The 22,694-nt window shown below is 52.3% G+C and overlaps 6 protein-coding genes across 6 annotated transcripts; 3 read left to right on the forward strand and 3 right to left on the reverse strand.

Annotated features, from left to right (window-relative positions):
* Nucleotides 1-1,877: 1,877 nt before the first annotated feature.
* EI97DRAFT_385668 (glutamate 5-kinase) lies at nucleotides 1,878-2,977 on the forward strand (the record flags this gene model as incomplete). Its single annotated transcript, XM_033796030.1, has 4 exons — nucleotides 1,878-2,099; nucleotides 2,157-2,267; nucleotides 2,321-2,591; nucleotides 2,667-2,977. The coding sequence occupies 4 exons, from the start codon at nucleotides 1,878-1,880 to the stop codon at nucleotides 2,975-2,977; spliced, it is 915 nt and encodes a 304-aa protein (XP_033650044.1).
* A 466-nt stretch (nucleotides 2,978-3,443) lies between these two features.
* Nucleotides 3,444-4,916, forward strand: EI97DRAFT_385661 (putative MFS transporter; the record flags this gene model as incomplete). Its single annotated transcript, XM_033796029.1, has 1 exon — nucleotides 3,444-4,916. One exon carries the CDS (start codon nucleotides 3,444-3,446, stop codon nucleotides 4,914-4,916), a length of 1,473 nt encoding a protein of 490 aa, XP_033650045.1.
* A 2,599-nt stretch (nucleotides 4,917-7,515) lies between these two features.
* EI97DRAFT_436879 (uncharacterized protein) lies at nucleotides 7,516-8,701 on the reverse strand. Its single transcript, XM_033799223.1, has one exon. The coding sequence runs from the start codon at nucleotides 8,341-8,343 to the stop codon at nucleotides 7,756-7,758; it is 588 nt and encodes a 195-aa protein (XP_033650046.1). The 5' UTR covers nucleotides 8,344-8,701; the 3' UTR covers nucleotides 7,516-7,755.
* Nucleotides 8,702-9,853: 1,152 nt separating this feature from the next.
* Nucleotides 9,854-13,820, reverse strand: EI97DRAFT_207839 (uncharacterized protein). Its single transcript, XM_033793740.1, has 2 exons — nucleotides 10,333-13,820; nucleotides 9,854-10,278 (listed from the first exon to the last, which is right to left on the reverse strand). Exons 1-2 carry the CDS (start codon nucleotides 13,721-13,723, stop codon nucleotides 10,196-10,198), a joined length of 3,474 nt encoding a protein of 1,157 aa, XP_033650047.1. The 5' UTR covers nucleotides 13,724-13,820; the 3' UTR covers nucleotides 9,854-10,195.
* A 3,337-nt stretch (nucleotides 13,821-17,157) lies between these two features.
* On the reverse strand, nucleotides 17,158-17,813 carry EI97DRAFT_207856 (uncharacterized protein). The gene has a single exon (XM_033793741.1). It carries the CDS (start codon nucleotides 17,722-17,724, stop codon nucleotides 17,275-17,277), a length of 450 nt encoding a protein of 149 aa, XP_033650048.1. The 5' UTR covers nucleotides 17,725-17,813; the 3' UTR covers nucleotides 17,158-17,274.
* Nucleotides 17,814-18,149: 336 nt separating this feature from the next.
* Nucleotides 18,150-19,149, forward strand: EI97DRAFT_207859 (uncharacterized protein). The gene is made up of 3 exons (XM_033793742.1): nucleotides 18,150-18,300; nucleotides 18,372-18,854; nucleotides 18,907-19,149. Exons 2-3 carry the CDS (start codon nucleotides 18,527-18,529, stop codon nucleotides 19,023-19,025), a joined length of 447 nt encoding a protein of 148 aa, XP_033650049.1. The 5' UTR covers nucleotides 18,150-18,300; nucleotides 18,372-18,526; the 3' UTR covers nucleotides 19,026-19,149.
* The last annotated feature ends 3,545 nt before the right edge of the window (nucleotides 19,150-22,694 follow it).

Below are 22,694 nucleotides of genomic sequence, written 5' to 3' on the forward strand. Positions count from 1 at the left end.
GCTGTCAAGGAATTGCATCGAGGTTCATCACCCTAGATCGCTTTGCTATGTAGCACCAACACGCGGAAATGCAACAGATCGAGGGTTCGTAAGAACGACCCCAGTAGATCGGCGGGAGAACTGCAGTCTCGAATCTTGCCCAAACAATCCAGCACTCTGTTTTTGTTTCCATATTGATTACTCAAAATTATTCGGAGTTTTGAAATTTCTAACGCACAACAGCCCATTAAACACACCCTCTTCGCACCGGCTACTCCCTCGATGAATTCTATCTTTAGGAATAGAAAAGAAAGCTTTAGAATCCCTTGAAAAGCGTATAAGAAACTAGCTGGGGAAGAGGTTGATTTTTTGTGGGGAGAGATCTACCTTGAAAGACTGGGTGAAGAGTGGTATAAAAAGAGAAGATTGTGGCTTTAACGGGGGAAGGATGGAAGTGTTTTGATACACTGATTCTGAAATGTTATCAAAACACTGATGCTGAAATGTTCGGGGAACTTCTCAGACTGTACTCCGCAGTCCTCCCTAGGATCTACACGGTTCCTTCTTCAGTCCCCGGGCCGAGCCTTTCCCTATGGCTTCACCGCCGTTTGCTACCCTACCTTTGGTATAGAGTACCGGATGGTGTAGCGAGTCAGATCACGGAGCGAGCGAGCCATTTTCCTAGACAAAATCCGAGAAAATACGCGGAAAACTTGCAGTTCGCAGTAGCGCTGTGTTTTCACGCAGTGCCCTAAGATTAACATATATCCTAAGAAACCTGCTTTTTCACGCCGTATTTTACAGGCTACTAGCGCTTTTTATTACATTTTTAACTGCTTAAAGAAGGCAGTTTCTTTTGTAAGGAGAAAAAGAAAGAAAATACCCTCTGTTTTAGGAAAACAGTCACGCGCAAAAAGTCTACCTTAAAAATAGGTTAGTATATAAAAGCGTAGTCTTTGATACTGCAATTACACGCCTAGCGTCGGTGTACGGGTTGCGTTAGGCTGCAGCGCTGCAAAGTTGCAGGTTGTTGCCCGTTTTTGTACAAGTAGAATCTGTACGGGAGATAGCTGGCTCGCTACGTGATCTGACTCGCTACAACAATCCAGTACTCTACGAGTTCTGGCCTATGGGAAGTAATTACGATTGACCGGATGGTGCGCCCCTGCTTACGTTGATCCACAGTCGGGTTCGTATTCTTTCACACAATGGTGCAATCCTAACTCTGCCTGGGTCGTTTTTGGGCCGCATTCTTAAGAAACGTCCTTACTAAGTACATCATCTATGCGCGTTAGCGGACTTTACTCCAATCTCCGTGTCGTCCTCCACTCGACGTTCAAGGATTTTATGGTCGCGGCACAGGCTCCCCCGCGGCTCCGAAAGCAACTAGTAACATGCATACCTGTATGCTCCCGCGGAGCAAAGACAGAAAAACATACTACCCGGCACTGATCGATACCCAAAAGCTGTCAAGTCTAAAACCGCAGGATTCTCCCGTAGGATTGCATTAAATCGCAGCATGCCACCAAAACAGGAAATAGTTAGGCAACAGAATGGTTCTTGAACGATGTAAGAATCCCTTCGCAAGATTGCGTGCGCTGCGTGTGCTGACCTGATCTGCAACATCACCAGTCTTAGTTCTTTGTGCGACTTAGAACCTTCCGTATTTGGAAGTGAGTTCGTTGAGTTTATCACTGGCCCTCGTACGAAGGGCAACACGTTGAATTGCGTTATTCAACCGCCATGCAGGTACTCCGACGCGGCTGCAGCCTCCCGGATTTCGGCCCGCTCCGTTGCAAAGTCGTATTCCGGTTCTTGTAGGTTGGACACGGCTTTCGTTCATGGTGTGAAGCTTGCGGGGCCATTGATCTTCAGTCTTCCAGCTTCATCCATTCATTATGATACCGGCTCGTACAATCGTTATCAAACTCGGTACATCGTCCCTCATTGACGAAACTACTCATGACATACAATACGACATTGTTGCTGGCGTAGCATCTACAGTTGCAGCTCTGCGGGATGGGGGGTACAGAGTTGTCCTCCTAAGTTCTGGAGCAGTGGGGTTTGGGTTGCTACGGATGGGTCTTCCATCACGTCCTAGCAGCCTATTAGGCAAGCAGGTGAGGCTATGGTCACTTTCCCTTCGAAACAATGGCTGAGGATTTTTGGACATCCAGGCACTCGCAGCAATTGGCCAAGGAGAGGTGATGTCAATGTGGTCAAACGTCTTTTCCCAGCGAGGCATTGCTGTGGCCCAGGTCCTGCTAACACATGACGACATTGCATCAGTACGTTCTTAGATGCATCTGTGAATGCGGAATTGGAATTTGACTGCCAGCAGCCGAAACGCTACGACCACGCCGTCAACACATTCAACGAACTCCTCTCCATCGACGTAGTTCCCATCGTCAACGAAAACGACACCTTGTCCACCAAGGAAATTCAAATAGGTGATAACGACACCCTCGGCGCAATAACGGCAACTATGGTCCATGCCTCCTACCTCTTCCTGCTCACAGACGTAGACTCGCTCTATGCGAGTAATCCGAAACACGATGTTCATGCTTCGAGGATTGATTTGGTGACGAGTATTAGCTCGCTCAGAGAACGACGTACGTCACTTCACCACCCACCCTATATTTTCTCGTCTACTTCGAGTTTGAATTTACTGACGAACAATTTCATAGTCGATTTCTCCGACCTCGGCGCTGGTTCCGCAAACGGCACTGGCGGTATGGCGACCAAATTGCGCGCTGCGGAAATCGCATCCGCAGCGGGCATATTTACTGTTATTGCGTCCTCATCACGGCCGTCCGTGGTCAGTGAGATTTTGGAGTACTATGATGGTGAGAGAATGGGCAATGGTGCTTCATCGGAATCCAGTGGGGACACAGAGGATGGGAGGCCGCTACATACGCTGTTCTTTCCGGATCCTTGCTCGAGAAAGGGGAATGGGTTGAAGGCGGTAGGGCTTGAGATCCCTCCATTAATGAGCTGAGAATGGGATATTACGTTCTTTCGATAGTTCGGTTCGGATCATATGATATAGACAAAGAAAAAATGATTTGGAGCATATGGATCAACTACGAACACACAGTTTGAATGATGGGTCTATAACCTAGAAGCCTAATTCTAGCAGCAAATAAGGGGAAAGAGCAAAGAAATAGAATCTAGGATTTCCTAGACCCCTATCTAGGCTTTAGAAGAATAGCAAGCATTCTCTACCCTTAGAAAGAATTATTAGCAATTTAAATAGTAACATCCAAGTTGGTTAAATATTACTAAGCATTCTATTGCATTATTCGCTTAACATAAGTTATAAATATAAATATATTTTCTAGGGTGACTGTGTACCAATTGTCCGTCCTTCTTTGAACACCGGTACCACCACAATCAGGGAAAGCATGCCAACCATCAACAAATCAGACGTGGATCAGATTTCACCACAAGAAACCACCGCCATCATGATCGAAAAAGCCTCCAGCATCGCCCCACCATCCATCCAAGATGCCGAAAAGTCTTCATCCAAATCTTCGAAAGGATCCCCAGACCACGAAAAGCCTCCGTCGGGGTTGCCAAATGGATTTGAAACCACAACACCACGAGCGCAAGAAGGCCCCGAACCGCCACCAAACGGCGGCTACGGCTGGATCGTCACATTCTGCGTTGCCCTAATCAACGCCCATACCTGGGGCATCAACTCCTCCTACGGCGTCTTCCTAGCCTACTACCTCTCCAACTCTTTGTATCCCTCGGCCACGCCTCTCAAATTCGCCATCATCGGCGGCATTTCCATATCCACAGCCATGTTCATCTCCCCCTTAGCCACACTCTCAACACGGTACTTCGGCACGCACAAAACGCTAATCTTCGGAATCGTTTTCGAGGCCGGGGGGTTGATAGGCGCCAGTTTCGCAAGCACCATTTGGCAGTTAGCCCTATCCCAGGGCCTCGCTTTCGGCGTCGGAATGGGCTTCCTCTTCGTCGCCTCGGTGGGCATACCACCGCAATGGTTCACCACGCGCCGCAGCCTCTCCAACGGCATCGCTGCCTCCGGGTCCGGGTTCGGCGGTCTATTGTATTCCCTTGCCACGGGCGCCATGCTGCGCTCCCCGTCCATTGGACTGAAATGGTGTTTCCGCATCCTGGGCCTATTGGCTTTGGTGGTAAACACAATCTGCACGCTCTTGATCCGCGATAGGAACAAAATCATCGGGAGGCGGCATAAAGCGTTTGATTTGAAGCTTTTCAGACGCCCCGAATACCCTCTCCTCAACGGCTACGGATCTTTCTCCATGCTGGGCTACATCGCGCTGGTCTTCTCGCTCGCCGACTACGCGAAGAGGATCGGCTTGAGCGCTTCGCAGGCCTCGGTCGTCACTTCGGTATTGAATCTCGGTCAAGGGTTAGGAAGGCCGCCAACGGGCTACTTCTCGGATGGGGTGGGGAGAATCAACATGGCTGCACTGACCACTTTCTTCTGCGCGGTCATGGCGTTTGCCGTATGGGTCCCCGCGAAGAGCTATGGCGTGTTGATTTTCTATGCCTTGGTGGGTGGGACGGTGACGGGGACGTTTTGGGCTACCATCGGACCCGTGGCTGTCGAGGTGGTTGGGCTTCAGGATCTTCCCTCCGCTTTGAACCTCGAATGGCTGGTTATCGTCTTACCGTGCACGTTCAGCGAGCCGATTTCTCTCGAGTTGGTCAAGTTCACGGGAGGGTATTTGAGCAGTCAGCTATTTATTGGGTTTAGTTATGCGGCGGCTGCATTGTGCGTGGTCTTTCTTAGGGGATGGAAGATTGGGGAGGTTGAGTATGTAGGTAATGGGGGTGATGCAGGGGTTGAGGATGTTGGTTTGGAGTCGATGGAGGATAGGGCGAGGGCGGCCGGGAGACTGACAATTTGGAAGCATTTCTGGAGGTGGAGGAAGGTGTGAAGGTCGTTGTGGTAACATCCTCATGTGAGGAGAGACGAACTGGACGCACATATAGACTTGCATTATCATAGGTTGGATGTCAGTCACGTTTTTCTTGTTATTCGTGGACCAAGGAAGGCTAGTTCGGTTACGCGGTTATAGGTATAAGAGTATATGTTCAGTACACAGTACCTAGGTAGTCTCCAGACCTGAGCGGTTCGTTTGAATACACGGTGTGACTGCCTTGCTCCCCCTTGCCTGCCCTTGAGTGCTTGCTAGCCTTTCATTTTTTTCGCAGTCTCTCTTTTACCTTGTACACGTCCATTTGTTTTTCCATCTTCCCAGGATTGCGATACGCAGGACACATACCCTATCGAAATTCAACACTAGTAAGGGCCAATGTAACCTCAAGTTCACATGGCTATACATACCCTAGGGTATCGTGAATGCGTCATAGGTCGCGCTGATCCAAGTCTCAGGTAGTCCCTCCGATGTACAGCCGCCTAGCCTCAACATACCCTATGTACCATCCATCGTACCATCCATCGTACCATCCATCGTACCATTCATCATCGTACCATCACCCATCCCGTTGAGAAGTAGCTAGAGATGCGGAGGGTCCCGCACGCAATGGCAATCTACTGCTAGGCTACCTATAGCTATCCAACGTCCTCGTCACTACCTAGGGTAACTAACCCCGGCGGCGCCCTGACTACTTGTATCGGTTAAGTTACCCGTCCTCTACCGCCCTACCCCGCGTGCACGATATACACAGTACATACAACCCTTCCTTATCTCCCCTCGCCCTTAACTTTCTACTAGTGCGAAGGTATAATGATGTAGATATGATTAGCCACCGTACTATAGTAGACAAACCAAGCTACTATCCCACTATACGCACATAGGGTACATTAGCCAACCAGTCTCCTGGGCATCGGCATCGACATCCCACATACATCATCAATAGCGCCACAATCAAGCTAAGATAACCCAGGAATCTAACCCTTCTCAAATCGTACCTACGCGTACTGTAGCCATCGGCGGGTTACGCGTCCGGGACCCGCGACCGAGCAATGGCGTCCTAACGTCGGCATGCCAAATACCACAGGTCACGGACTTAAAACAACTTCGGCATGAACCGCGAGTCTACACAGTACCCTAGTTGCTTGATAGATGGACGGATACCCTAGGGTACAGGCGGCGCGGGTGTAGGGCGTGAGCGTGGGCGTGGGCGTGACGTACATTCTCCCCCTCCCGAACGAACCCTGGGAACCATCTCCATCTCCCAAACGGATATCGCGCAAAGGACGGGGAACGACAAGCAATCCGGGGCGCGACCGGCCGGAGTCGGCGCTCTCGCACGAACACAATCGTGCATGTGAGACCGTGCCGAGAAGCACATGTGGAGTACCTTGATACCAGCAGCGCTGAGCTGTTTACTGTGTGCTTGGGGGAACTCATGCTAACGCTAAACCGCTTCCTAGATCAAGCACGCGTATTCAATCTCTTTCTATAGACTTTGCATTGAAAGAGCTTTCTGCTATGGATAGCGAGGACATGGGCTTGAGTGATGGGTTGTGGATTGGATGAGATACGGCGCTTGACTTCAGGACGGGATGGAATGAGAAGCACATGTGCGGTACGCGTACCAGCAGCGCTGAGCTGTTTACTTGGGCAAACTCATGCTAATCCGCTGCCTAACTCCCTACACCAAGCAAACTCGGTTAGTCTCCCTTTAAGACTCTGCTTTGAAAGAGCTTCCTGCGATGTATACCGAGGACGTGGGCTTGAGTGGTGGCTGTAAACCGCATGAGATCGCGTCGTTGACTTGGGCGACGGAATATGAAAAATACATGGCTATCATCAGATCGTAATGGAATGAACGGTGTAAGAAGTTTGGAAATGAATGGATGGACGGGTGGTGTGTAGGCTGCTGGGTTTGTTTACTTGGGGGAACGCATGGTAATCTGCTCTCTAACTCCCTAAGCTAATTCAGTCCGTCCTGTATAGACTTTGATGTGAAAGAGTGCTTACAATGTATACCGGTGACGTGGGCTTGAGTGGTGGCTGTAAATCGCATGAGATGGCGTCATTGACTTCAGGACGGGATGGAAGTAAGTAGACTGCTATTATCGTAATGGAATGAACGGTGTAAGAAATTAGGAGATAGATGGATGGATGGGTGGTTGTGTAGGCCACTTTGTTTGTGTGTGTATATAATGCGAGTGCACGTGTCACACGTGCAAAACGACGGAGAGAAAAAAAATTAGGGTATCAAGATATTCCTCCCCGAAACCCTCACACACACCAGTCCATCAAGCATCTCCATCCGGATACACACCACCTTCCCACCCACTCCCACATCCCCACCTGTCTGTCCCTCAGCCCCCTCCCCCTTCCCCCCAGCTACCTCACCACCTCACCCCTTACCGAATACTCCTAACCAACTCCCTCAAATCCCCACCCTCCACCCACCCCTTCTCCCCCCCTCCTGCACCTCCCCCTCCCATCATCCCCAAACTCCCACCATTCATAACGCCCCACCCCTCACCCACCTCCCCAATCACCCTCGCCGGCCTACCCCCAACCACGGAGCCAGGCGGAATGATCATGTTGGCGGGTACGACCGTGTGCGGCAGGATCTTGACGTTTTCCTTGATCATGGCGAAGGGGTGGATGATGGTGTTTGCGCCGATGTGCACGTGCGAGGAGATTTGGATGGCGGAGATGGTGCAGTTGGGTCCTGGGGTGGTGTGGTTAGATGTGTCTGAGATGGAAGGGGCTGTGTGTCGGGGGATAATATGGCGAAAGGCGGGGAGAGCGGAGAAGGGAGAGACAGAGAGAGGTAGAGGTACAAGACTCAAGTATACAGCCGACCTCTACCCTCCTCGCCTCGGATCCAAATAAAACTCAGAAAAGTGGCTAAAAAAAAGTTCAAAACCAATAAACAAGAAACTCCCTCCAACTCCAGACAACCAAAACTCCCAACAGCAAAAAACGAAAACAAAAACATACCAACAAAAACATTATCCCCAATCTTCATGGGGTAGAAATGCACACTTCCCCGGCTCACCCGCTGCGGCGGCCGAAGCACCGTCCCCGTGCTAATCACCGTACACCTGCCGATGGCGATCGCCGTGGGCGTACTACTCACGCTGCTGGCCGCGGGTTTGCCGTCCTTGCCCACGCTGGAAGAAGAAGAAGAAGAAGCCTGCTGTGGCACGCTGCGTGTGCTGTGCAGGTCGCCCCGCAGATGCACGTCGGCCATGATGACGGTGCGGCCGCCGAGGGTGATGTTGGCGGTGCCGGTGATGGCGGCGCGGCGGGAGACTTTGTTGCCGGAGTCCTGGGAGGGGGTTAGTGTGACGGATTGAGAGAGGGGAAGGGGGTGAGATGGAGGAGATGATTTGAGGGGGGAGAGGAGGAGATAAAGAAGGAGCGTAAACATGATTGAGACGAGAACGAAACAAAGAAAAACCAGAAAACCAATGCCCCGAGTGCTAAACAAGAAAAGGCTCCTTAAAAACGAAAGAATCCAGCCCCTCCATTGATACCATCGCCAACCTCTCCGTACCCATCAAAGACCAAAATGACATAAGATAGAAAAGCAACACCTTCAAACCCCCGATCCACAGCCTAGCATCCTCCTTTGAAGAAAAACGACCCACGAGTCGAACCCCCCCAAAAAGATCAAAACAGGCACAAGGGACAGAAAAGACAAAACTCACCGTCTCAATATACTCCCCCTTGGGCGCCGCCTTCCTCGCCACAGGCCTGGACATCCTTCCCTTCTCCCTTCTTTCTTCTTCCCTTCTTCCTTATTTCCTTCTCCCCCACCTTGCTTCCTTGCTTTTATCTTCCTCTCCCTCCCTATCTCTTGCTCTCGTCGCACTCCCAGAACCCCGCCTATACTATACCTAGCCGCAAGAAAGGCCTACCACAAGCACGGGACAAAAGCCGCCGTCGACGTAGCCAGCCAGCACTTATTCCCGACTCACACCGGTGCAACACACAATGCTGCCGTTGTTGTTATTGTCGTGTTGTTGTCGTCGTTGTTGAACGTTCGACGCGAACGATGTCGATTGTCGTTGGGTCCGAAACGGGAAAGGTTCAACGGAGATGCGCACGGTCCACCTGGGCACCTGATGCAAAAGGCCACGTGATGTCCCAGTCTCACTTGCAAGTTGTCAATTCTAGGAAAGTGACCGTTCGTAACATGGATCCTTCAAATGTTACTTCATGACTGGGGAAGCAAAACGAGAAACGCACTGTGGGGATAATAGTATGCTCCAAGCAGGAACTTATCACGTGCCCTCATACATCTTCAGGCCTGGGGCTGCTTCTACAAGGAAAGTCATTCACAATGTTTGTCACTCCGAAGACCAGAGTACGCAACAACCATCACGAAAAATATCCAAAAGTGGATTTCTCATTCCATATCCAAACCATACCCAAGCCACATTTTCCGAGAAACCCGCCCAGCCCATTCCAAAAGGTACTGGTCTCAATTTCCCGATCACGGTGATCCCTCCCTTCGGAGGGTAGAGGAGATATTTCCTCCCAGAAAGAGCGGATGAAAAAGGCGTCTTTCAAGAAGCCTTTAAAGAAAAGATCCATACAACAAGACCCTTGAAAACCGCAGCCCCTAGAGACCGTGTAAACAAAAAGGTAACCCTGCCCTACATTTTACTCGAGAGATTGTTACCGCCTGCCGTGTTGACCCCACACGCGGCTGCGACAAACGGAAGGAAAGAATAGCCCCCAACCATCCAAATCATCAAAAGGTAGGAAACGCTCAAGGCGGCATCGCTGAATAACAAGGGGCGGCTGCAGAATACAAAGTAGATGCAGCCAAAAAGTCCAACATTCGCAGCGGGTATCTGGGCGTAACAATGTCGCCCATTGGGTCAATCGCTTTTTCCGCACTTCCACATTATCTATTTTGCCTTCAAGATCCGATGGCGCGCTCTCGCACCGAGAAGGGGTGAATACGTGTTCGTCTATGGGGTTGTCGCAACTGGCTCGATCGGCCGATGAGCCAAAGTGCGATAGTTCCGGCCGTTGCGTTATGTATGTTGTGATAGGCCAATTCGAGGGTGGTCCATGACTATTGTGACACGGAGGAAAGTTATCGCGGCGGTAACAATACTCTATGGCCGTGGAGTCGTGAATCGCACAACCGGGGATGACAACGGGGGTCGTGAACGTGACAGATGGTAGAAATGGGGTATCAATCGTATCACCCGTCCAGCGCAAACATCGAAAATAGTGCAAATATGTACAGGACAGATATAACAGAATTACGAGGCGTTGACGGAGGCTTCGGCGCGTTGATTGATGTGATGGGCATGTGCCTCCAGAGCGAGAGCCATGGTGTGGGTAACTGTGGTGTTATCAGAGTTTGCTCATCCGCCTAACGTTCACTTCATATGCTTACCAGGCCATACAGCAGATCTTTCAAGCATGTACGCTGTCACCATCAACAACTTGGTGCCATAGCCGCACTGGCTAAGGTTTGTCAGACCCCCTAGCATGGGAAGAGCATTGGAAGAGCCCATGGTTTGCATATCGTATGCAAGCTTCATTTCTGCATTGTGCAGTATGTTGCTGATCTTAGACAACAGCCGGATATCCTCCTCTTCGAGGAGCATGATGGCAGGTACCGCGGTGAGATCGATATCATCCTTGCCCAGGATGCCGATGAAGCGCCCTACCCGGTCCTGTACGGTAGCCACCCACTCTGCGAGGATCTGGGCGCAATCGAAGCTGCACATAGCCGAAGAGTTGGGCAATTCCCGAGCTGAGAGTTCCACGTACGTGGCACCCAACTTGTCGCCCATGGCTAGAGAGTCAGCGGCGTAGAATGCGGCCTTTCGCAGATGCCTTTCGCGCTTCGACAGTTGCAGGGGTTGGAAGCCAGAACCAGCCTGGCCGGGGCTTACTCCTTCGATCGAATTGAATACTAGCGGAGTGCCAGAAGAGTCGCCGAGCGCGCTTCTCAACCGATCAGCAAACTCGGAGAAACGGTCGGGTGAGCCATCAGTCTGGCCCACGATGTCAACTCCCTTCGCCAATTCGTTGGCCATGCCCTCAAAATCCCGTTGCCAAAAGAGCTCCTTCGACGGAGCAAGGTTTACGAAGAGGCGCACATAGGCCAGATCTAGGAGAGGGATACAATCGGCGGCAAGTGGACCGTATGGGCTCGGACGCTCCAAGCTGTGGCTGGGATTGCTGCGCCAGGCAGCTTGCCACGCTTTCAGGGCTGGCTCAATCAGGGCGTGCAGTTGTTCCGTCTCTTGGGGCTTCCATGGTCGTCCATTGTGTCTTTGTCTCGTATCCCATATGTAAACATGTAGCGCATTGATCAGAACATAGCAGCCGAATGTGCTAGGACGGATTTCGCTTTGTGGGCTATCACCGGGGTTTGCACCTGGGCCGAAGCCTTGCGGATAGGGCGCTCGTACTTGTGCCTGCTGTCGCAGACTGGCCTGGATCAAATAACTCAAAGCAGCGTTGAACGACAACCCTTTGCTCTGCGCAATCAGTGGTCCGCCCTTTGCGACCCATGCCTGCGCATTGTCCACGGCCCAGAGATCTTCTTCGCATGGCAGATCCAGTCGAATCTCGGAGTTCAAAATGCGAGGAGCATGTGCATAAGCAGAGACCAGTAAGCACGTCATGGAGAAAATCGCAAAGTATGTCCGCTTGCGCTCTTCTGCCATCTTCCATTGAAGCCATTGTGCGTGCTCGTCCATTGGTTCAGTTGATGTAGCTTTCGAAAACAAATCCGACGGCATGGTCCCATCAATCATCTCCACGTCTCCGCTCATGCCACTGCCCTTCGTTCGCCCAGGCGCGTCATTGACAGGCATCTCCGCTGGTTTGTCCAAATCGGCCGCTTTAGCAAGGCTGACGAGCGCAGCACAGTGCGTGCTGGCAGCCTCAGCAGCTTGCTTGTCACCGCAGTTATGACCAAAAATCAGGTTCAGCAACATAGCCTGAATCAGCCAAAGCGGAGGCTTGTTGATTGAGTCATCTGCGGAATTGCTTCCATTGACGGCCGACAGCCCTGCCAGGCGCCTCTCTTCAAGGGAGTACAGGATCATCTTCTTCGCAGACTCAAAGAGCTCCTTTCCGGCGATGTGTTCAAATTCGTACTGGGCGCCAATAGCTGCCATGGCCAAGATGAGGCATCCGCCGCCGCTAACCAAGCTGTTGTGATGGTGATTTCCCGCGCCGCGCATGTGATAATTGAATGCAGCAGGGTCAAAAGACAGAGTAGGGATGTGTAGAAATGGCAAATGAGGATGGAAGTATTGAATGTAAGCGTTGACGTAGCGTTGCAGGTCGGAGGTACTAGGGAGCGAAGCAATCTGGGATTTACCGTTGGCAGAACCAGATAGAGGCGAACTGATATGGGGCTGCGAGAATTTCCTTTGCATGGGTCCGGAGTTTTGGGCCTGGGACAGGTTCATGAGGAGGGCTTGCCTGGTTGCGTCCGTAATTGTGTCAGTTGAGATGGACGTTACTGAACTATGTCTTGCGCTCCCATTAATGGAAGTGGACGATATGCTGCCTGAATCAGATTGAAATGCCCAATTTTGGAAGGGATTGCATTGGGTCTGGAAACTTTGCATGCCCGCGGCTGGGCTCGTAGATGAGGCTGGTGGGGGTGTTGAAAGATAGAAATCAGCCGGCGCACCTTGATCTGCAATCTCTTTTGGCGAGACTTGATTCATCATGAGTTCCGGAAAAACAGGTGCCATTGCTTCGAGAGAGATGCTTGAATGATCCAGGGTAGGGTGGGCTGCTAGACCCGTCTGCCACACGGCAGCCGACGTGGGTTGACCGGATCCATCCAGCATCACTTCGCTGAATCCGCTTTGACTAGCCGTGCTGATTGCAGAGGGAGATGAACCATCGAAGGCTGTCTCGTTAGCTCCCGGGAACACCATGTCGCTCTCAAATGCCGGCGTCCAAGCGATGTCCTCCTCCAGAGGTGTGTTAGAAAATGGATTGTGGAAAAGATTAAAAGGGGACGGGGGAGGTATTTGGACATTGAAATGGTGCAACTGATTGGGATTGATGGTCGAGCCGGGCCCGAAAAACTTTTGCAACTCCATCTCATGGGGATCTTGATGGTCCATACCAAGCCCTGTGATGGGGGCAGTACGAGGTCCACCGCCCATGCCCATTCCAAGGTGGGTATCGAGTTTTGGCAAGGGAACCGTGTGCGGTAGCCCATTCATGCCCATGGGGCCCTGCATGGTCCGAAAGTCCAGCCCGTCGGTGAGACCGATGCTCCCAAGGCTCGGATGATGCGAGTGCCCAGGTTGCCGGGGACCGGGGCTTCTTGCCATTTGCACGTTTTGCGAGGCCAGGAGGCTGTTCAGCGCAGCGGGGTCGATATGGCTGATGGTGTTTGCTCGAGGGCGCATGCCAGACTCTGGTCCAGCAGCACCGGTCACACTGCTGGCTATGGAGTTCTTCCGAACGCGGCCGGTGGCAGAGGGAAGCCCTGTCGTACTCTCCCTCCGTCCCAAGCGAGGTTTGGAGGAAGTCGCTCCCTGTTGATGCAGCTTCTGCTGATGGCGCAAGAGGAGGTCTCGCCGTGCAAAGGCGCGCGTACACTGCTGGCATTCAAACGGCTTCTCCTTGGTATGTGAACGTTCATGGCGCTTGAGATGCTCGAGCCTAGCGAATGAACGTGTGCAGGTTAAGCAGATGTGTGGGCGTGGTTTGTCTGTCTTTGGCGGGGGGAATGAAGGGGGAGTGGTTTGGGAAGGTTCAGGCTTCGCGGTCTGGACGGACACTGCGGAGGTCACCATGGTCAGTGAGCGTACTTGGGTAGCAGTTAAGACTCACCATTGCCACTACTCGCACTCGAGTCGCTTCCAGAGTGACTCGATGCCCCCATTGAGTTTGTCGTGTCGAGCGCTGCAGACATGCCCGACGGGAATTGCTGGTGCTTGCCTAAAGCGTGAGCTTCCAAGGTCGAGCAAGGCGCAGCAAAGTCCGAGAGGATGTCCACTGCTAGCAATGAACAATTATATGTAGCCGTTGGACCTGGTTTTACAAGGGAGAAAATGCGTGGGTTCGCGGTTTGCTGGAGGAGCCGCTGTTCGCCGACAGTTTGGGGGAAGCTCTGTGGGGTGGATGGGCTCGGGTGGCTCAACAAAGGACTGGCCAAAGAAGAGGCGCACAGCTAGACGCTCAATCCGGTCAGCATATATCTACTTTCGATCACGCCTGCAAAAAGGCCAGTCCAAATGCTCACCGTTGGTGCAGTGCGTTCAATGGCGGCTCAGTGATCGAGCCGAAGCCGCTGGGTGGTGGTCGGAAGCAACCAAGTTAAGTCCGATTGCCCAAGGCAGTGATTGGCGGTCAATGGAGCGTCAAGTCGGAGATGTGAGAGGTAGAGCGAGGTAATGGTAGCGCGGGTCGGGTGGACGGTGTGTGGCAAGCGGTTCGGTAGGGAAACTCGCGGGACTAGAAGTTGGCTGCGGCGGTCGAGGTTGGGGAAGGTACCAGGCGACCCAAATGGACAACGTGGGGGGAGCGGCAGGCTCGCCGAGATGCGGACGACAAGCCGGTCCCTAGGGAGAAGGGCGCAACTGGAACGCTGGAAACTGCTGCTAACGGGACCGGACGACGGCTAGCTGTCTGGCCGCACCTGGTGTGTGGAGGTTGCTAGGTGGGCCGCTGGGCAAGACGGTGGAGCTGCGCAACAACCGCGGGGAATCGTCGGAGTAGGCCTGGGGCAGAGGTCCGGAGGGAGGCCGCCAGTTGGACCGCCAGCGCTCGCTGTTTGGATACCGACGGGAGAACGAGGCAACGTTGGAAAGGGTGCGCACGACGCTCAAGGTGAGGGCCAGGCTCGAATTGCGAGTGCACACAGCGTCGGATGGGAGCAATTGATTGAGGTTGCCGGTTGGTGGTTGCTGCGCGATTATTGGCTGGTCGGACAATGCACAGCGAAGGGACAGGCCCAGCAGCTCTCTCATACAACCTGCAGTGCAGCGTGTTGATGATGATGTTCCTGCAAGGCTCACTGGCGGCAGCCCAGCGTCAAGAGCATTGGAGAGGGGAAGAAGAGATGGGCGCGAAGGAGGAGGAGGGAAGGGAGAGGAGAGTGAGAGGGAAAAGGACAGCTACCCAGCTCTGGGTTAGGTTAACAGCAAGAAGTGCAGAGGAAGGTAGGTAGACTATGGGCTGGGGGGTCGGCAGGAGGCGTTCACTCTGATTCGGGCACGTCTTCGATGTAAGCAGATCCCCCAGGCCGGTAACTCGTAATCTTGTTGAACCAGGTCGTTCTCGTCGTTTGCATGACGGCTGGAGGACTGCCCAGGCGCCTTGCTCTAGCACGCAGTCGTCGATAGCTTCAAACACCAGCAACTGGCAACTGGGCCAGCCAGGGCCATGATTTCGCTCTGGCTCTGGCAGGGCAAGGGGCTTCATTATTCAGGGCCCTTGCCGGCCGGTGCATCTGGGGTGAAGGGAGTTATTATTACAGCAGGAAAAGCAGCAGGGAGGGGCGGCATCCATCCGGGGTGTTTGCGTCGTTTAGAACGCTTCGATGGAAACAATATTTTACGTCTACGTTTACAAGTACGACGGCGGCACAGGCTTACCATGCACTGGGGAGCTCGTGCTCCAATGATTCCCCGCACAAGCCAGCCACAGACCCACATCGCGTCCCGCCCTGCAGTGCCCATCGCATGTCTCCATGCTGGGTCCGGTTGCAGGTGGCCCGCCCGACCTTTGCTCCCGAACATGCTGGCCTCTGCCGCCGTGGTTCGTCCTGCGACAGCCAACGATGAGCGGCAGGAGAGCAAAAACAGAAAGAAGAAGGTGCTCTGGTCGCTGAAGAACTGCTGCTGATCCATTTTGCATACCAGAAGAAGAACCATAACATACTGTACTCCGTACACAGTACTCAACAAGCGCAGAGAGGCCCGGGACGTCGGCATCCGCCTTACACAGAGAGGCGATAGAGTCGATAACTCAACCAAGGCCGAAACGTCTTGGCTGCTTGCGAAGCGGCCGTTAGCTCTGTCGTGGCTCGTGGTTCAGTACGGTAACACTGCCCTGTTCGTGCTGCGTGAGCGGTAATCAATTCGCTGCGCGGAAAGCACCTATTCCCTTCATTATTATCGAGCCGTTGCTCTCCCTGAACTATAACCTTCATCTCGCCTGGTGGAGCATAGCTGTAGTTTATTATTGCTTGTGTCCCCTTGAGGCGGCACAGATTAACGGCCATGACAACTTGTTGACAATGTGCCAGCTCCTCACTCGTCGTCCAGGGCACACAGTACTCAATGTTGCCTTATTTCGACTTTCCGAGATGGACGTTTCAACCTGGACGGCCTCGGCCCCGGCACGGGACATGGCCGTTACATATAGCACCTCTGGTATTATAAAGCAGCAATCTCTCAAGGCCGTCGGGTTGGATTGCAGCACACATGCGAGCCCATGTCTCCCAAGCCTCCAACCCTATCTCAGCATCCAGACAGCAGGGACAGCCACTGCCACCGACACTGAGGGCCGGCCGAAGTCTGTTGAGATGGTACCAGGCCGAAACCAGCGTAGGACATTGACGCCACAATGACCTGCTGTCGCCAGTCGTCAGGCCAGAAGCTCACACAGCCGTTCTCGCGGCTGACAGTTCGTCGTCATGAGAGGAACCTTGGAAGGTTTCCATCACAGGCAGCCACTGTGAAGGAACATTTGAATGCGGACTGGACGGGAGAGGGGACTTGCTTGGGCCGGGCTCGCAGCAACAATTAGCGAGCGGCGCATGACCTCCAAAGGCCCGTGCGCACTGCAAAAAACCTGGGGAAGCCAGGAAGAGCTTAGCGTGCGCGGCCGTCTGCATGAAATATTCAGGTCGTGCTCTGAATGGTTCGCTTATCTGCGGATGGGATTGATGGCGCTCACACACCTGCGAACATGTCGTCCCCCTCGAGATTCACTCGAGCCAAAACAATTACGCTCGTCGCCTCGCAGAGAAATGGCGTGGTCTCGACGTATCCCGAATCAATTGAGCCTAAGGAGGTGGCAGTCGCGATGTCACAAGGAGGAAATCGGGAAGACGGCATCTCCAACGATCCTCGATGGAGCACGTGAGTCCGCCAGTGTCCATTGAGAGTCCCTGGAAGGACAGTCGGCAACAGAAATTCAGATCCATCGATTTCAGAGTACCCGCTTTAAACATCAGGTTACTGCGTGATACTACAAGTACGGAGCGGGCGGGCCCCTGCAGAGACCATCCGGGGATCCACTACCGCTACCCGTTCAGGGCACACGTTTCGACGACTTGCACCATCTTTGGTTGCTTAGGCGCACTTGTTATCATCTCCCTGGCGAACCAACCGAGTGCCTAGCAGTTGGCGGCAAACTCGATGAGACCCTGATCATTGAGCCATGTCACCCTCCCACCCTCTCTTCGCCACCGGCTGGGCTTCGATCGTACGAGCGACAATGGCCTCATTGAGGCCTGTACGTAATCAACCGTCCACAGAGAATATTCCCGTGTAAAGGCAGAACACGTCTGGAATCGCTCCTGGAAGCAATCACCATTATTGGTGGACTCGCAGGGCTGCCATGTATCTCCGTACCGCGTCCCTACCATAGTACTCACATATTTCGCGTCTGGGCGATTCTTTGTCTGCATACCTGCACTCAACTGTATACGGCTTACACCGCGGAGGTTCTGACGGAAATCCTTTCGATTTGAAAGAGGACTCGCCTCTACAAGTAGACGGGTAGAGCAGGTGACTGAGCCTACAATGCCACCAGTTTCGATGACTTCTCTTGGCTCGATTCTCATTGCTCGTCCACAATATCGCGACCTCTAACTCGACGTCATCCTCCGTTTTCTCTGCATGCCTGAGGACTCTCGACGAATCGACGGCAGTGGAGGCAGGGCCTAGCTCACCCGTTCTATCGGACGACGCGGCTCCGGACGCACCCTGTTCAGGGTATTCGCCCTTCTTTCACGCGCCGTCATGCATGAGGTACACATCAACGCTTGTCTTTCGGAAGCTCGAAAGCTACCGGACGGAAGACCGCGTTCCCAGCCGATCCCGAGGTGTGTGCCCACCTTATTATTATATCGAATCACGGGCGCCATCAGGCTGGTGGCGCCTTTGTCCTTGATGACGAGTGCGCAGATAGCATCATGGTGCTTCGCATTGACCAGGGGAGCTGATTGCCTGTTAGGGTAAGGTCGAATGCAGCCCACTTCGCGCCTGCTGACCTTGGCCCATCTACTTCCCTGCCCCACCTACTCTATCTGATTGCGGTACAAATTGCGATCAATTGACATGAGCTCCCCATTCCCAACAGCTGCCATCCTATCACCACCTCCATGTGCTTCACGATTGCATTCAAGCGCAGCCTCCATGTACGTCTTCATCACTCCGACAGACTTCCGAAGCTACCTGAGTACATACTAACAAGTACGGTCGCACGCAGCCCTCGGTTCTCCGTGGTCTCGGTGCATGATTAGCGCGAGCCTGGTCAATGAAGCGCCTCAACAACAGATGCCTCGACGCGCATTCTACCACCAATCCTCCTCCCTGCTAATGATGCACAGCACCTGCTGGACAACATCAGATTGAAGCACAGTAATGCTTTCTTCGTTTACCTCGCGTCAGCATCACCGTTGGATTTACGGACTATACATCCCGTTATTACCAGCTCATGGGTGGCCCTGTTCAGCTACCCCGGATTTTCATCTGAGCCTGAATCGCTTACCTGGTCGTGATTCCAGACCTGTTTATTCGACCCGGCTTGCTGCAAGCATCCGCTTATGGCCAGCAATAATCGTGCATTTTCAGTCACATCAACACGCATCTTCTCCGGAAACACCCACTGGCCTTTGCTGCTGCGTACTGTGTACTGTGATATACACAGTATTCACTTTGCCAAGCCCCGACTTCTGGATACAGATTAGTGGTATGCCTTGGCATCTATTCCCTCCCTGACACCCCACCAACTGCTCTCACAGCAAACCATCTGCACCATGTTGAGAGGCTTTTCTGTACTGCCTTGTCGAGATTCCCTAACCTAGATTCGATCACCGAGGTGCACAAGTTATCATATTATCAGAACCCTGAGGCAGCTTAAGCTTCGGCAGTATGGAGAACATCGTTCCCTTTCCCCGTCGGAAAACCTCCGTCTCCGAAACGGGCGCTATTCCAAGTCCACTAGCTTCACTGCGCCAAGTCCCCATGATTTCTACCCTTCCCTTCCGGCTGCCAGAATCAGCGAATGAGGAAGAGCTGTTTCTGCTCGCCAACCATTCAATTCGCAAGCTCAGCTGTGCATGACCTATCAAGCTGTTCCAAGGCTCTCAGATTCTTATTGTTTGCTTTTATTTTTCCGATTGGCCGGATTTTCTCTCCCTTTTCTTGATCTGCCTTGTTAACAAGACCAGACGGATATCTCCCCTCTTCTGGGCGATCGTCAGTGAGCGTCTTTTAGCAACAGTAAAACCCAAAAATATCCACCTCTCCCAACAAGACGACGATCTTGCCATCAGGAGCTAGGGGCCACGCGCCCTAAGTATGCAGGGACAAGAACAAGACCAGTAGTGATTTGAATTTACGCTATTGCCATTGTAAGTACATGTAGAACATCACCCCACGCCCAGTTTTAGCGGTTTCCGGCTTCCTGCAATATCCGGCAGTGCCGGAGAAGAGGATGCTTCGAGCTTTCAGGATAGCTTTGCGGGCAGTGGTGTCCGGTATCCGTTGTTCCAACTAAGAGTATGCATTCAGACTCCATTATCGAATGGGGGAGGGCGGGATGGGGGGCTCACAGTTACCCTATTGTCGTTCGCTGTGATCAAATTCCACGATCAATGACTGCCATCATGGCCCTTCCTTGGCACAGGTAGCAACCCTAGGAGCTTTGCCACATCTACAAGTACCGTGTACTTGTACCAGTAGACCCGAGGATCCAGCACGGGTGGCGGAAAAGTGGAAAAGACCAAGTTGAGTTGCCTCCCTCAGCCAACTTTGTCACTTGAACGTACGTCAGCAATTTGGAATATTGGTTCACCAGTCATGAGTTTACTAAAATGGGGACCAAGATCAGTCATGAGTCTGACTAACAACCGTTCGACTTTGGCCTTCTCAACATGTCACGCCTTGGGCGGGCAGGCCGTAAGGGTATGTATGTATGGCCCTTTGGAACTGCCGGTTGGTCTGGCGGATGGCGGGAGATGGGAGAGGGGTGGCATGGCGTGCGGCTAGGTGTAGTAGCGAGTTGACTATAACATTGCTAACAGTATCCGCCGGATGGATGAGTACTGCGGCCATTCAAGGTATTTTCATTCCTGTCTTCTAGAAACCGATATATCGCTTGAAGGCAAGGGCTTCTTCAGCGTGGGAAGGTGTATGTGGGTGTACTCTGTTTTTATGGGATTCGGGGGTTTTGGCCTTGTTTTGTTTTGGTTGTTGGGTGGCATGTTAGACGGCGCTGGGGATAGGATTGAGGGCTAAGGGCTGAGGGCTGAGGGCTTTGAAGGGGGGTTGATGGTTTGGTGTTTGTTTGGGGTTTGTGGAAGTTCGTTATTATTAGTAACAAGTGTGTTCTTTTGCTCGAGACGACGAGTTCCCGTCTTAAACATCATCTAGCCCTTGGAGATGATACCCGAACCTCTTCGCAACTTCGGAGCGGATGAATACTTTGGGTCTTTTTTATTTTATTTTTATTTTTATTTTTATTTTTATTTTTTTGGCTCGCGTCTTTGAGGTACTTGCACGTTATCTCTACGCTGCGTATGTTTAGTTACGCTATCCCTATCGCACTTTCCAGCGGAGAGCGTGATACAAGCTGGATTACTACAGTCACGTCCTGAACACTTTCGTACTAATCGCGGATCTGTCTCATATCCCCAGAAGAAAAAGCATTGCAAAGGGGGACATGTTCGGATTTCTGCTCTTGTCTTCTAGCGCTGGTGACATCCTGGCAAGTCTTCTTTTGAGACAATACTATCATATACGGAGAGTGAGCCGTCAAGACATGAGTGCTGCCTTTGTACTAGAAGAGTAGGGTGAGTGGCAATCGTAGCGGTGTAGATAGCGGGACAAGAAGTCTGCGGGTTGGGATTGTTGACAAGGGCTTCACGGCGTTGCGGTGGGTGGAGAGTGCGCAGCAGAGACCAGTATTAGTGCAAAGTTCAACGGTAAGGTTGGGCTGTTGGAGTACGTGATATACAACAAGAACCTCGTCTTCTCTTCTCTGTCACGCTTGTGGGAATTCGCTCAGGGCTATCCTTCAACGGAAATTCACCACTCATGTCGCCGTAGCTTCTAGATCCTCACAAGCTTGGGTTTCCTCGTTCACCTTCCTCGTCTCGCGGTTGCGTGTACTAGTGACGGGGACGGCTGGATTGCATGGCTTTATTGTACTCACTTAATGCTAGAAACACCAGGAATGGCGAATGGTAACTCAACTTCACTGGTAATTCGATCTTCTCACAGCCTTGGATTTGCTCGTTCACCTACCGCGGTCTCGCGGTCTCGTGTAGTAGTGACGGCTGCATTGTACTCACTTAATGCTGGAAGCACCGGGAATGACCAACTCAGCTTCACAGGCGGTTCCATCACGCGTAGGTGTTAAATATCCTCCCTCGCACAGAACGTTGGACCTCAAAGTACTGAACCTACCGACAACCTCCCTGCAATACCAATATCCCAACCCCACCAGGAAACGCCTTAACAATGGCGCCAACGAGAAACCCCTCCAACAAGCGTGAAGCGGCGACTAGACACAGCAAACAAAATCAAACTCCCCGAGCTTCTGCCCGGAATACATTCTCGTATGCTGAGGGAGGTTCGTACGGTAAAGACGGTGCTGCGCGGAAGCAGCAGGGGATTAACGATAGCATAGGCGATGATGACGACGAGGATGACACTTCTGCGTATCTGGGGGAGTGTTGGGTTTGCGGGGGCGCGCTGAGATATATCAGCACAAGGCAGGGATTTGAATGTATGGAGTGTTTGATGCCAAATTGAGATGAGCTGGCGGGACGAGGGGGAGTAGGGGTGGAGGGGAGGAGAGAGTGTGTAACACGTGTTTCTCATTCTATTCATGGAAAGTAAAGACAGGGAGGGAAATGGGGGAAGGAGACACGGCGGAAGACTAGGGAAGGGGGCACCTAGCAAATGCAATCGTTAACAGTGGGCATGCGGTGGGCTTGTGGGTAGGTATCCTCACTTGCGGAGTATATGGGCAACTGGTGGAGTATCGAGTGTGACATGTATATGGAAATTAAACTATGAAACGGGTCTATTGGTGATTGGTCTATGTGGACCGAACTGGAGAAGTGATGAACCGGGATAACGTTTATCTAGGCAAAGGAAATTTGTGGAAAAGAAAATCAAACTATTTCTAGACTCTTGAATGCACAATGATGAACTCCCCTCAACTGTCTATCAAAGGAGATAAGGTAGGATGATACAATGGGCCAGAAGAAATGCCCGGTAAAAAGGAAAGCCAGTCTATGAGCGTCAAGTCAAAAATCTTACGCTGGAAAATGATGAAAAGGAATGAAGTCAATCGATATTTGTTGGCAAGAACCATCGGAATATCCTCACTTCATTAGAGGTCAACACGGCCACCGGCCAACCGCGGTCTCTCACATCCAAAACATAGTGTCGTCGAGGTCAGGGTGCCAGGGGTTATAGCGCTGGCGCGACTCATCGTATTTACCCCAGTGGTGACTTCGAGCCAGGCTCCTTGCCATCTGCCGCTTCCATTCCATGGTCTCGTCGTGGGTCTTGCAGG

The sequence above is a fragment of the Westerdykella ornata genome (assembly GCF_010094085.1).
Source record: "Westerdykella ornata strain CBS 379.55 unplaced genomic scaffold EI97scaffold_37, whole genome shotgun sequence".
Taxonomy (NCBI): domain Eukaryota; kingdom Fungi; phylum Ascomycota; class Dothideomycetes; order Pleosporales; family Sporormiaceae; genus Westerdykella; species Westerdykella ornata.